Source organism: Solanum verrucosum, unplaced genomic scaffold, assembly GCF_900185275.1.
Source record: "Solanum verrucosum unplaced genomic scaffold, falcon-dt-bn FXZP01000103.1, whole genome shotgun sequence".
Lineage (NCBI taxonomy): Eukaryota > Viridiplantae > Streptophyta > Magnoliopsida > Solanales > Solanaceae > Solanum > Solanum verrucosum.
This window is the reverse complement of record NW_026020048.1, coordinates 1,605,818-1,618,956: the sequence shown is the minus strand read 5'-3', so window position 1 is coordinate 1,618,956 and position 13,139 is coordinate 1,605,818. Positions and strand designations below refer to the sequence as shown.

The window sequence follows — 13,139 nt, the reverse complement described above, 5'->3', positions numbered from 1 at the left end:
GAAGAAATTATCAAATATTTTAGTCTTTACTAAAATTTAAGCATGAAATCTCGTAATTCTCAACCGACTTTATTTGCCAGACAGCTTAGGAGCTTCATGGTATATTGCTTATTGCTAGAATCTTTGTTTTTTTCATTTTGAATTTAAATATTGTTGTTATTGACTTATCCAAACATTCTAGCCACTAACCAAAAAAACAGCTCCGGTGATCAAGGACCATTAATTGTCTTTTATTATTTTCACTTCCCTTTTTCGTTTCTGTTTTTTAATATTAAAAATATTGTTTCGAAAAATGTCAAAACACAGAAATGGTTGTTGGAAATTCATTTTAGTGTAATAAATATTTATATTTGAGAAAAGATAGAAATACATTAAATATAAATAATTGAAGAATAAAAAAAAGGCACACGTGGAATATATATTTTAAAGATTGATTTTATGAAGAAAAAAAAAAATATTAAGTTAGAGAACTAAGACTTCCAATTTCACCCTTTACCTACCATAATAGACAATAAATTAATTTACAATAATTCAAATAAGAAATATATGTTTGAGAGTTTTAAATAAAAGATAAAAAAGCACTTTATATTAAGACATGATCTTATTAGATGTTCAGTTAAGTTGTCTTTTTCATAAAAATAAAATGTGTGTTTGAGCTATCGAGTTAGCTTTAATTATACATAAATACTCAATAAAAATATCCATCATTTAGATAAAGGCAACTCAACAAACTCATAATCAATTATATTAGTTTTTCTTTTTTCTTTTTTTTTTCCATTAGTTTTTAATTAGATTCAAAAGGAAAAATAAAATAAAATAAGTATTAAAAGTGATTTATGTTTATACATTATTAAATACTCAAATTTAAGATCGAGACAGTTTATCCACTTCATTAAAAAAATAAAATTATTTTTATATAAAGTATGTGAACGTAATTTCTAATAGTCAAAGGAGAATAAATCGTAGGTTGACTAGTTCTTTGGCTAAGGCATTAATTAATAGTCTTTTAGCATTACAATAGTTGTAATGATTAGGACAATAATTATGGGATTACCATGCATAATGTTATTATAATTTTAATTTATAACCAATAGAGAGGATCATGAAATATATATTGCTAGTGTAATTATTATAACTTGGTAAGAAGTAAAAAAAAAGGTATTGAGATCTCCTTAAACTTGAAGTAAAAGGAACAAAAACTAACTTATGACTTGACTGAATTTCTAAAACACAATAATTAAGAATTAGTTGTCAACAATGGCGGAGCTAGGATTTTTAATAAGGGGTTCGACATCTACTATATACATAAAAAATAATTTTAATCATATATAAATAGTAATATTTTCCGCCGAAGAAGGTCGAATGAACCCAGAGGGCTGGCACCGCCCCTGGTTGTCAATTACCATACAAATTACATCAAACATATGACTTATAGATGAGATTTAACCTTGGATTGTAATATGACAAAGATTTATCATAATATTTTTAATTAGTTAGATGAAATTGTAAAACTTTTTTTTTTGAGGTGTAGCAATTATTAATTGTAACAAAGTGTGAGGTGAGGTAATGTGCTCTTGCCTGCTTGTTTGGAGGTTTCATCATAGTTAATCATCATGATTGTATGAACCATTCACCTTTTTAAATGAATTGCTTTTCACTCTGAACAATGTGGTATGTTCCCTTCTTTATTCTTTTTATCTTGGCGTAACACATAAACGTATTTTTTAACTTGATCTTAATTGGTATTTATGTCATTCAATTTTGAGTATGCATAAGTAGACATTTTAACTTGTATAAAATTGAACGAACACATATATGTATCCTATATGACGTGATAATGTGTGTCCTACGTGAAGTTCTACGTGTATTATATCATGTAAGACTATATGTCTATTTGTTCAATTTTGTACATAATCTTTTTACTTATATTTTATGAGTTTAAATTAGGCATTGTTTCTTGAATTGATGGCTCTGTCAATTCGTACAACTTATTCGAGCAAACCTTAACAACTCTTATTTTAATCATTTATAATATATAGTTATAAATTGAGCATTAATGAATTGATTGCAATATTTGCATGTTTGTACTTACAATGTAACATAAACTAAAGAGTAAATCATGTGCTGTTCTTGTCCTTTTTCGTCCACCGCCACTTAATTTTATTTTTATTTTGTCATGTTTTGATTAAAAAAACGTCCAGCATTAAATAACAAAAATTAGCAGTAAAATAATATTTTGATGATTGAGTAAATTCCAAAAAAAAAAAAGAGACTGAGAAATAAATCTACAGTTGACTGTCAAAAAAAAACAACCGACATACCACTCTCGTACCATAGTGTACCACGTGACTCTTTTCTTTTCACACACAAAAGAAAAAATAAAAAATAAAATCTTTTCCTTTTTTTTTTTACCCCTCTTTGTATAGTTGCAATGGGTAGGTAAATAGGCCACAAAATTATATTTATCTTTTTCAGTAGTGGAATTAAATTGACTTTCTATTTATAAAAGAAAAGAAATACTATTACAAGGTTTTTCAGAAGCTGCTGACAGATTGTCGTTTGATTTCAAACTTATTAGAAAATTATGTAATGGACATTCAGAATATGATGTATTGGTAACAATCTTGACTTATCGCAATTTAAGATTGTACTTGTAATATTCTTTTTTTATCGTAGAACTATTTATTTCATTGGACAAGACTAAGGGGTTAGCTCACTACATGTTCTTCCATTAAAAGAAAAAAGCAAAGCAAACTTAATATGTGATTACTTATATTGACTTGTCATTTTTTGCTTTATTTTAACGTCATAATTTCATTAAATTGGTGTTTTTTTTGGGAGGGGAAAGATTTATTTTCAGAGTGCTTATAACCAGACGTTTGAAAATCATGTACAAGCACATGGCAAGCACCAAAGAAATGAAAGGTACAAAACACACAATGTCAAAATCACATAGAAATCGAAATTACTCTAAGGGAATTGATTGTCTTTTGTCTTTCTCCTACTCATGATGTGGATAACAAGTGTGCACTTGTTGTTATTACAAAATGAATTTCTCTTCATAAACTATTGTCAACCATGTATACTATTGGAGCACAATGTGAACAAAAAACTTGGGAATTGAAACAATAAACTGACCACAAAAGCATATCAACAATGAAGGATGGATAGCCATCCCACACTTCCCCACCCCCCAAAAAATGAAAAATAAGATGAGAGTAAAATAAAAGAAGCTTTATATAATCATATGAATATCTATCAAAAAAATGATATTTTGAATTGATGTTGCAGTAGACTATAAGTGCTCATTCCTCCTATAAAATTACAATTACAATAGATAGACCTATTGATATCTTTTACTACAAGACTAGGGAAGTAACACAGCTGTTGATTTCTTCATAAGACAATAGATAGATACCACAGGCTACAACCATATGCAACCTATGAGATTATGGGAGAACAAAAGTGAGCGGTAACAATGCACATCCCCTGAGAGCAATCTAGCATTTGGCAGAACAAAACCAAGTACTCCAATGCACATTCCCTATGGGTTTTGCTGTTTCTTCTGTACATATGAATTCAGAGATACTCGGATACAAACCTCTCTGCACTGGTTTATGTTCAAGCTACCTCACGTCTCTTCATCATTTTCTCCAAATTCTCTGACACCAATGCGGTCAAATTGGGATCCTCAAATCCAAGCTCGGGACCAACTCTGCACACACAATTACACAAGGAAACGCTATAGTAAATGAACTCATCAGAAACAGAAGAAGGAAAGCAAACGGATCCATCCCTATAACACTCGGAGAAACAACTCAGGGAAGGATCATAACATTTGGATTTTTACAGTACATTCCTGTTGAAATTAACCAAAGAGGCCTTTAGAAGCCTCTATATGGTATAAGTAGTCGAGACCAGCCCCAACTTTGACAGACACATAGCTCAGCAGTAGGATTTATTAAATAAGTCAATATAGTTTTTCTACCTCAACCTAGAACCTCTACATAAGAAATGTCATAGACATCCCTATCTTACAAGGAAGAAGAGAGAAAAGCCATAAAGAAAGAATAACATGCAAAACAGCTTACTTAGGATCCAGAACCAACTTCTGAACTTCTTTGATGGCTGAGCTTGCTGCATAAAGTGATATCTTTCCCACCTGTATTGAATGATTGAATAAAGTTAAGAATGCCAATCCAACGAAGCTGAGGTAGGGCAAAGAATAAGAATCATTACACAGACCTCCAACATTTGTAGCTTTGCATCATGAGTATTAGGAAGGCCACGGATTTCTTCAGCCATTCTTACAGCCTCACCTAAACTTTCTGGAGAAAGAAAATCAAGGCCCAATTGGACAGTTGACTGCAATAAAACAGAAAGAGCAATCAGCAGAACTTTTCTAAATCGCACACTAAAAAAGGTTATGTTTTACATTTTCTTCAATGGCTCTAGTAATGAGTGGTTTCAAAGAGGAACTTAACATATCTATTATCTAAACAAAAGCTTCGACTGCAAATCGCTAGGAACTTTCCTTTACAAACACCTGGGCCACTTATACAACCTGACCAGGACTTGGAGAAATGGTTCTGAAAGAGGGGAGCATTTGGGGATTTCTTCAGAGCATTACAGACACCTAGTGAAAAAACACAAACATTCTGCAGCCCTCTAGGGATTAGAAGGAGTACCAAATCTCTAACTGAGAGAACATATCTCCATCTAGTGAAAAGAATAGAAAGAAAAGAAACCTTCCTTTCCAGCAGGTAAGCTAGGTACTTTAGTTTGAGGTTTTTAACCTACAAGATTAGGTGGATGGTTTAGCAAAGCTTAATTTCCACCCAATAGTTGACTGTTATGTGTCCAAAACACTTTTCAGGAGAATAGTTGCATTGTGTTCCTTTTATGAGTATGTGAGGAGGATGAGAACCTATTTTGTTTACAAGCAACTAATAAAATTCATCTCGTCCACTAACCTGAAGATTCCTCACTTGGAAAGGACATCCAGCAGGAATGAAAATCGCTTCACCTAAATGCTGTTCAAACGACCAAGGCTCAATTCCTGTGAATTATAGAGTTTCAATCAAGGAATCATTTTGTGACAGTATAACTAGAAGAGAGCAACAGAAAAACATAAAAGAAAATGTTAGGGTGGTGACAGGCACTTAAATATTTCAAAGAACATTTGCATATCAGAGTCCAGTTTTAGGGCCTTATTAAATATGCTGAAGTTGGGAACTAAAAGCAGAACAATCCACTCTGAAAAAATAAGAACTCAAGGAAAGTTTCATCAAGTTATAGCCAGAATCAGTTCTGAGGCATTGTTAAGTATTTATTTTGTTATAAGCATACAGTGGTTAAGAATTTAAAGTTAATTGGAAAGATACTGTAAGGCCAAATGTCAGCACATGAGATCTTCACATTGTCAACTTTAGTAGCGACGACAAACTATTAGTCTTACCAAATAACTCTTTCAACTTTCTCTTATGATGCTCATTCAGATATACTATTCCATCGTAAAGAGGACTGGGCACCTGAGACCAATAATGTCGAAAGCAAATATTATGACCTCAATATATATAGAGAGAAATACTTGGGCAAGTTATTGCATTTGAGAAGTAAACCTACAGAATCATCCGTTACATGGTCTGAATCTCCATGTTTCTTCCAATGAAATCTTAAATACTCGATAAGCATCGGCACATCCTGCCTCCGAAAGACATCCCAAAGAGCTCCAGAGTGACTACTGTCGGAGCTGTTTAAACTGGAACCATTCAGATCTTCATGACTCAAGTTATCTACACCAGTCTGAGAAGTAACTCTGCTCTCTTGGTCGACCAACATTTCATTGGCATTTGAATCTGTATCAGCATACTGACCATCCCCTCTATCGCCAACAGGTGAAAATTTGGAGAAATCCCCTTCCCTTGAAACATTTAGTGCATCGCCAGGAAATCCTTTGTGATCAGATTCAGCAAAGATTTTCTGCATCTTTCCTATCTTCGTCTTCTGCCAACCTTTCAGTTTGACCTCACTGATATGAACCAAAAGGAATACCTAATTACAGAGAAGACATAGCAACCTAAATTATTTATCAGATGAAAGCAGGATTTGTACTGCAAGACCAAACAACAACAACAAACCCAGTGTAGTCCTCCCATAAGCAGGATCTTGGGAGGGTAGAGTGTACACATAACTTAACCCTACCTCGTGGAGGTAGAAAGGCTGTTTCGGATAGACCCTCGGCTCAAGTAAAGCACATCAAAGCAATTAAAAGGAAAATACAGAAGTACAGAGGACATAGCAAATACTAGGGAAATCATAACATAACTTTCAGAAAACAAGAGCAATAACAATAACCAAAGAATGTGATAACTGAAGCACAATAAATAACGAGTAACAAAATTTGGAAGACAGGCAACTACGAGGAAATGCTACAACTACTGGTATAAATGGGGAAACAGGTACAGTGCGCCAAACTTTTTTTGAAACTGGTAATGTTGTATTCCTCAGCATTAAGGTATGCTGGAGACTTCCAAAAAGGTAGTAACAGTAATCCTAAAAGATCTACTAATTGTTCAGCATTTTCTATACAATGTTCTTTACACCAAAAGTAGAAAGTTGCTATACAGCTCTCTTTGATTTTCTGAATGTTGAATCTATCTTCAAAGTTTCTTCCATTCCTCTCCCTCCAGATAGTCCACCAGATACAGTGTGGGATTATTCTCCACCACTTCTTCTGTGTCTTGCTCCCCCCTCTCCTAATCCAGCAACTTAACAAGTCTGCTGTGTGCTCTGGCATTGACCATTTTGTCTCTGTTAAACTGAGGAACATAGTCCAAAGCTGAGATGTGACTTTACAATGGAGGAACAAATGATTATTTGTCTCTCTAGCGTCACTACATAACATGCATCTGGACACAATTGGCAATCCTTTTTTCTGCAGGATCTCATGAGTGAGGCAAGCTTTCCTGATTACTAACCAAGCAATGCACTTGACCTTAGTAGGAGCCATACTTTTCCATACATGCTTCCAAGGACCTATTTTGTTCTCAGGCATCCAGGATACCTCTTTCCTATAAATTCTACCTACAGAGAACTTGCCATCCTTATCATGTTTCCATCTAAAAGTGTCATCCTCTACAGTAGTGCCTTTGAAACCATCAATCATCTGCAATAGCTCCACAAACCTGCCTACTTCCCAGTCATTAAGATGCCTCCTGAAGAAGAAGTTCCATCCCTGTGGGGACCAGCTATCAGCCACTGTAACCTCAAGGTTAGTGCGCCAAACTATCACCAAGCCTATCCTTCCTGGAAACAAGAGTGAAGAGACAATGCTCAACTACCTACAAACCTTCTACCTTATTATGCGACCTCCATAACCTCCTATCTAAGGTCACATCCTCGGTAAGCTGAAGTTGTGTCATATCTTGTCTAATCATCTCTTCCCAACACTTCTTCAGCATACCTCTGCCTCTCCTTAAACCCACCACATCCAACCTCTCACACCTCCTCACTGGGGCTTCTACACACCTTCTATTCACATTCCCGAACCATGCAAAGGAGAAGAGTAAAATATTATTTGTTCTTGATTACTTATACATTAAGGCCATGATCAGGTACTTTTCCATTATCAAGTTAATGACTTATCAATACCAAATTGACCAAACAACCAAATTGTTCGTGGTTCAGTCAACTCTAAATCTTAGACTCCTCTTGAAAGCTCAAGCTTCAAAAAAAAATTACTACAGAAAAAATAAATCATCTTGAGGATTAAATTTGCAAATATCTTTCCAAGTAAAAATGCACGCCATCCTCATAATGGAATTCAAATCACTTTGCATATCAACTGGCCTCGACTTCAGATAAACACAAGAAACACTCTAATTGAGGTTTCAAATACACGAGGACAATAGGAAGAAACAGATGGCATGAGAAGGAAATTATGGCACTCACTAGGTCACGCATGTTGATATGCAGATTGTTCACTGAGTCACCTTTACCAAGTTCTTCATACATCCCATAAGAAAGAAAAATCTTAGGACCAACATCATTCTGCAGGGAATAATGAGGCAATTTTGCAGCTACATTTAGAAGACCCCACTTGGAGTGAATGAATTCAAGTAAAGGAAGTTTACTAATAAACTCAGGTCTCTGGAATAAGAACTCTTCTGAAGCACTAGGAGAAGGCCAATCTTTCAATTTGAGCATTTCTGGCCAACCATTCTCATGAATTCTTCCCTCTGAGTATCCTCTGATGAATTGACCAATCTGAATATCAATCTGCAAGACATTAAACACGAGACGGTGGTATGATCAGCTAAAGATAAAAGAAATCAAGAGCCCACTTCATGGAAAATGGACACAGTAATTATAACATATAATAGGGGAGATGAACCACATATGCCAATCTAAAGTAAGTTGAAACTAGATCTAATAGTGCAAGCAAGAGACAGTTGGTACCAACCTCACTCCCATCAAAACAATCAATGGCCTTCACAGTTCTGTTATCATCTTTTGTTTTCTCCTCTGTTGTCTCCCTTACCCCTCTCCATATCTCAATGGGATCCCAGTTTGACATCGATGATACATCATATATATCCTTGATGATAACAGGTTTACCTCTACTCCATTGCTTTCTGAAGTCCTCAATCCCTTCACTTCTAATATCTTCAGACAATGGATGGTACAAAACATTATCATCCCCATTCTCTCTATGAGCAGCCTGGAACAACTTCCCTTCAGAGGTATTCTCTAGATCGCCAGAATCACATACTTTACATCCACTAACCATTTCTTCAACATTTTTCACCAGTTTTGCTACCCAATTCATCTTGAAGATTCGTTTCAATGATAAGACCGAGGAACTGCAGCCCCCATATTGCTTTGGTGGACAGGGTATGGAGCCATTACCATCTGCTTTCCAATCAGAAACCTTGCTAAGTATATTAAGATGAACGTTTGACAATTTCACTTCCTTTGACGTGGTTTCTCTGCAATCAGCTCTTCCTAGGAACTGCTTACCCCTGTCATCCTGCACAAGCTTGGTTGCATCTCTGAGATCTTTGCAGCAGCTAAGGCAGAGGTCATATGAGCAATTTGAGCAGTGTCTATGGTAATCAACAATTGGTATCCTGCAGAAATTACTGCAAACAGAAACGTCTCGATGACGTAGATCTTATCAAGCAGAGAAGTTGAGAGTGCATATTTCCAAATAGCAGGAACAGAAAGAAGATAAGAACTTTGGCAATTGTTCAACATTTATCAATTTGAAATATTACCAGCACATTTGCTCATCTGCATTCAATTTTGTCCGACCAAGATCCATTCCATTTCCTGGACAATATAAGGGATATTCAGTTCATACGTCATAGTTCGCCCAATATCAGAATTTGGACTCCCATATACGTTAATAAAGATGCAAAAGATCATACTTGTACCTCGAAGTTTTTTTTCTAGTTCCACCTCAAAGCACTGCTGATTATGAATGTGCTTAACAACTGGAAGAACTGCTGACAAAAGGGAATAGAGATACTGCAATTTGTTTTGTGCAGGTATCTCCCTTATTCTAACCTATGCACACAGCAATAATGAATCACAGAAAAGAAAAAAATATTTTATACATGTTAAGCAAAACCACTACATCATGTAAAGCTCTTTTAGCCATATATATATACCTTTAACAAGTTGTCTCCCAGCATACACACTTTACAATTGCAACTACCACGACACGCAGGACAAATCCTCTGTATCTCTTCAACTGGCATGTTGGAGTACCTGACATTAAACTCTGAAGTCATTGCATAGGAAATGGAGAAAATTAGAGACATGTTACTTTCATAATTGAGTCTCACCAAGTTGAAATGCAGCTTTCACAGTAGCCCCTTCTATCACATCTAAGGCACCAAGTTACTCGGTGATCATTCCGCCTACATTGATGACAAGGTTGCCCCCCTGTATTATCAGAAGAATTGGAGCTCCCTTCAGAGGTTTCCTAGGGGGAAAATCAAAGGAGCCCAAGTGAGAATATCAAACACAACCAGCAATAACAATGACGGACTGTTGACCTCTAATACTTGGAGAGCAAAAGAAACTTCAGGTCTAAGAACTCTAATTGAATCTAAGACAATATGTCTTCATCAAACTTAAATGTGCAGATTACATAACAACCACCACAATTTTATTATCTTAATTAGAATTATTTATTTACTAAATGAACTATCCCCTGCATCACATTGCCCTAGAGTAATCTCATGTTTACCAAAATACAATCTATCCACTTCCTAAAGTAACTCCGTTCCCAATGCTACTCACTGTGAGTGCAAACTCACCGCTGTAGGACTGGAATCAAACATCTTCTGCGATCTGCTTCTGGAAGATTCCATACCAGAAGGAGGTGGCGTCCTGTAACCTCTTCGGCTTTCATCATACTGTACAACATCCATGTCTAGATAATCAGTAGACTTCATGCCACGAGCTAAAAACATCTTGCTTTGAGGTGTTTCAGAAAAATAATTCATCTGATTCTTTGGTACCTTTTCTTTGTGCTTCTTCCCAGAGATTGAACCAGAATAATCCCCAAGTTTCTGGTTCTCGGCTGGTAAATCCATATCATCACTTTTACTCTCCGAATATACATCATTTTCATCCATTGATTTTCTCTTTCCCTTTTTCATGCTGGCTCTCATTGCAGAATTTGCAGCTCTCTTCTTAGCCTGTATGTAGTGCTTTTCACACACAGTCTTATCAGGCATAGACAATGCAGTGCATCTCCATTGTTTCCCATCAGACCTCTTACACCGCAAATCATCAGGTATGCCAATATTATCTTCACCAGGCCCAGAGGATGATCGTGGGTGATCCATCAACATGTGAAGTATGAAAACTAAGAGCTACATAATCATCCAAAACCATGTGATGAAATAACCTGAACATTCACAGACAGGTAGCCAGGAAAATAGAAAGAGGAGTAAATTGCATGATGAGTAAGAACTTGAAAACCACAAAACCTTTAAAAATACTAAAAGCTTATTGTAATTAAATCTACAGCAAGATTTACAAGAAAGCAGCCAGTGCTATATGGGTCCTTTGCTTCTATTGTGTTATGTCTAAGCAACATTCGCATAGAAACTTATTCAGTGTTTTTCTAATCTTTTTCCATTCATATGAGACAAGTGAGAACATTTTAGAATATTTAAGGGATAAGGCACAAGTACCACCCGGAACTATACCCAGGATCCCAGCGACACACCTAAACTTTACAGGGGTCCTATTACCCTCCTAAACACATTTTTATGTATTTGTGTTCCTTTTGTGCTGTCGTATCACCGTATCACCATTTTCCAGGTAAATGACGTGCGGTGTCTAACAAGCGCTTTTATTACACAAAAAGGGTCCCACTCCATTAACCTTTACCACTTACATTTTCACTTTTTTTACACAATAAGATTTAACTTTATTCCCAAAAACATTTAACTTTACCAAAATGATTTATCTTTCCAGATCCAACCTCTCGCCTTCTTGAGCAATTCACCGAAATCATAGTTTTCGATTTTGTACTTGGTATGTAGGCTTAAATTTGGTACTTTTTTTTTAGTGTTTGATTCCATCCCAGGAGTGTAGGGTTTCTTTTGATCGGAATCATCCAAGGAGTGTGGTCAAATTCGAAGGCTTTCAAAAATCAGAACTACAAATTCGACATGAAAGGATGCAAAGATTAAGAATTTACACAAAATTAAGCTTACCTTTTTGAGTCAAGAAGAAATTTCAAGAAGGGTATTGATTTGGAGCCACCATTAATGGAGAATGAAGACAGGGTAAATTGACTCTGAAAAGAATCAGGTTTTGAAGAAAGGATTTTCTTTTTCAACGTTGTCAATGACATGTGGCGAAATCCTATTGATTAGAGCTGCCACACTGCTGCTCCCACGCGCCTCAGATTAACGCATGGTGCCATGTCAGCACAAAAGGAGCACAAAAATACATAAAAAATGAGTTTAGGGGTAATATGACCCCCACAAAGTTTAGGTGTCGCTGGAATTTTGGGTATAATTCAGGGTAGTACATTAGTGTATCATCTAAGATGATATATTTTTGTCACATAGGAAGCTAATAAGAATCCAAACTAACCGCAGGAGAATCACAAAGTACTACAATCAAAATTGCAAACCGCTCCATAATTTGTATTCTATGATTAAGAATAGAACTTAAAAGGTTCAACTTCTCCTCGCCCTTCAGTTCCTACCTAGCTTGATCTTCATAGCTGGATTTCACGAGATCATCCAGATGGAGAACTGACTTCCAGTAATTAAAAAAACTAGTGCTCTTACCTTAGTCTATTCATGGAAAGCTAATATATGGATTCTCTCCTTCTATCAAAACGGACACGGAATTTCATCAACAAGAAAAAACTGCTCTTTTTATTATTTTTTTCCCTTCCCCCATTACAGCAGAAAACTAATACAACGTACTGTCAATCAACCAACTATACCTAAATCCCAAACTAGTTAGGCACAGCTACATGAATCCCTTTTAACAATTCCGCTCTATCCAGGCTCATTTGAAATCAAAGAACAGAAAAGAACCCATCTCACAGTAAAACGAAACAAAACCCACGTCGCAAAAATTAAAATCCTTCGACAGAATTGTTCTAAATCCAAAACCTACGCAAATTCGGGCAAAATTTCCATTCATAATAGTAATAAAAAGAAGTAAAAGAAACAGAAACATACATAAAAGCATAACAATAGTCTTACATTAGCAGCGAATTATAGGTCCAACAATTCATCAACAAAATTAGGGTGGAAGAAAAAAAAAAGTTCCTTTTTAACAGTATAAGGAAGATCAATCCAGTAATTATAGAGTGTTTCTCTACGAAGTATGTGCGAAATAGAGAGAGAAAGTAGAGAGAGAAACCTGGGGAATTCGTGAAGCTGTAATTCGTCGGGCTGTAAAATGCAGAAGGCGAGAAGGAGAAGAATGAAACGACGTCGTTGAAGTGCTGTAAGCAAGTCCTGCACTGCAGCTGACAATCCCATCTTCTCTCTTTCTTATTTTTTTTCAGAAAAGAAAAAAAAAAGTTACTCGTAAAAGGGAACTATTTCGTAGCTTCATTAAAATATTATTAAAATTATATCTTTGCA

At 35.6% G+C, this 13,139-nt stretch overlaps 1 protein-coding gene across 4 annotated transcripts; it reads right to left on the bottom strand.

Annotated features, from left to right (window-relative positions):
• Positions 1 to 3,219: 3,219 nt before the first annotated feature.
• Positions 3,220 to 13,040, bottom strand: LOC125821989 (lysine-specific demethylase JMJ25). 4 transcript variants are annotated; one of them, XM_049501363.1, is made up of 15 exons: positions 12,913 to 13,040; positions 10,533 to 10,924; positions 10,329 to 10,427; positions 9,852 to 9,991; positions 9,675 to 9,774; positions 9,438 to 9,570; positions 9,279 to 9,333; positions 8,465 to 9,143; positions 7,954 to 8,280; positions 5,626 to 6,054; positions 5,459 to 5,531; positions 4,974 to 5,059; positions 4,246 to 4,365; positions 4,092 to 4,162; positions 3,441 to 3,715 (listed from the first exon to the last, which is right to left on the bottom strand). In XM_049501363.1, exons 2-15 carry the CDS (start codon positions 10,866 to 10,868, stop codon positions 3,622 to 3,624), a joined length of 2,742 nt encoding a protein of 913 aa, XP_049357320.1. In that variant the 5' UTR covers positions 10,869 to 10,924; positions 12,913 to 13,040; the 3' UTR covers positions 3,441 to 3,621. The 4 variants fall into 4 exon arrangements, with proteins under 4 accessions (XP_049357317.1, XP_049357320.1, XP_049357319.1 ...); XM_049501360.1 differs by having other exon boundaries at positions 3,220 to 3,715; positions 10,329 to 10,924; XM_049501362.1 differs by lacking the exon at positions 12,913 to 13,040 and adding an exon at positions 12,753 to 12,797 and having other exon boundaries at positions 10,329 to 10,924.
• Positions 13,041 to 13,139: the final 99 nt, after the last annotated feature.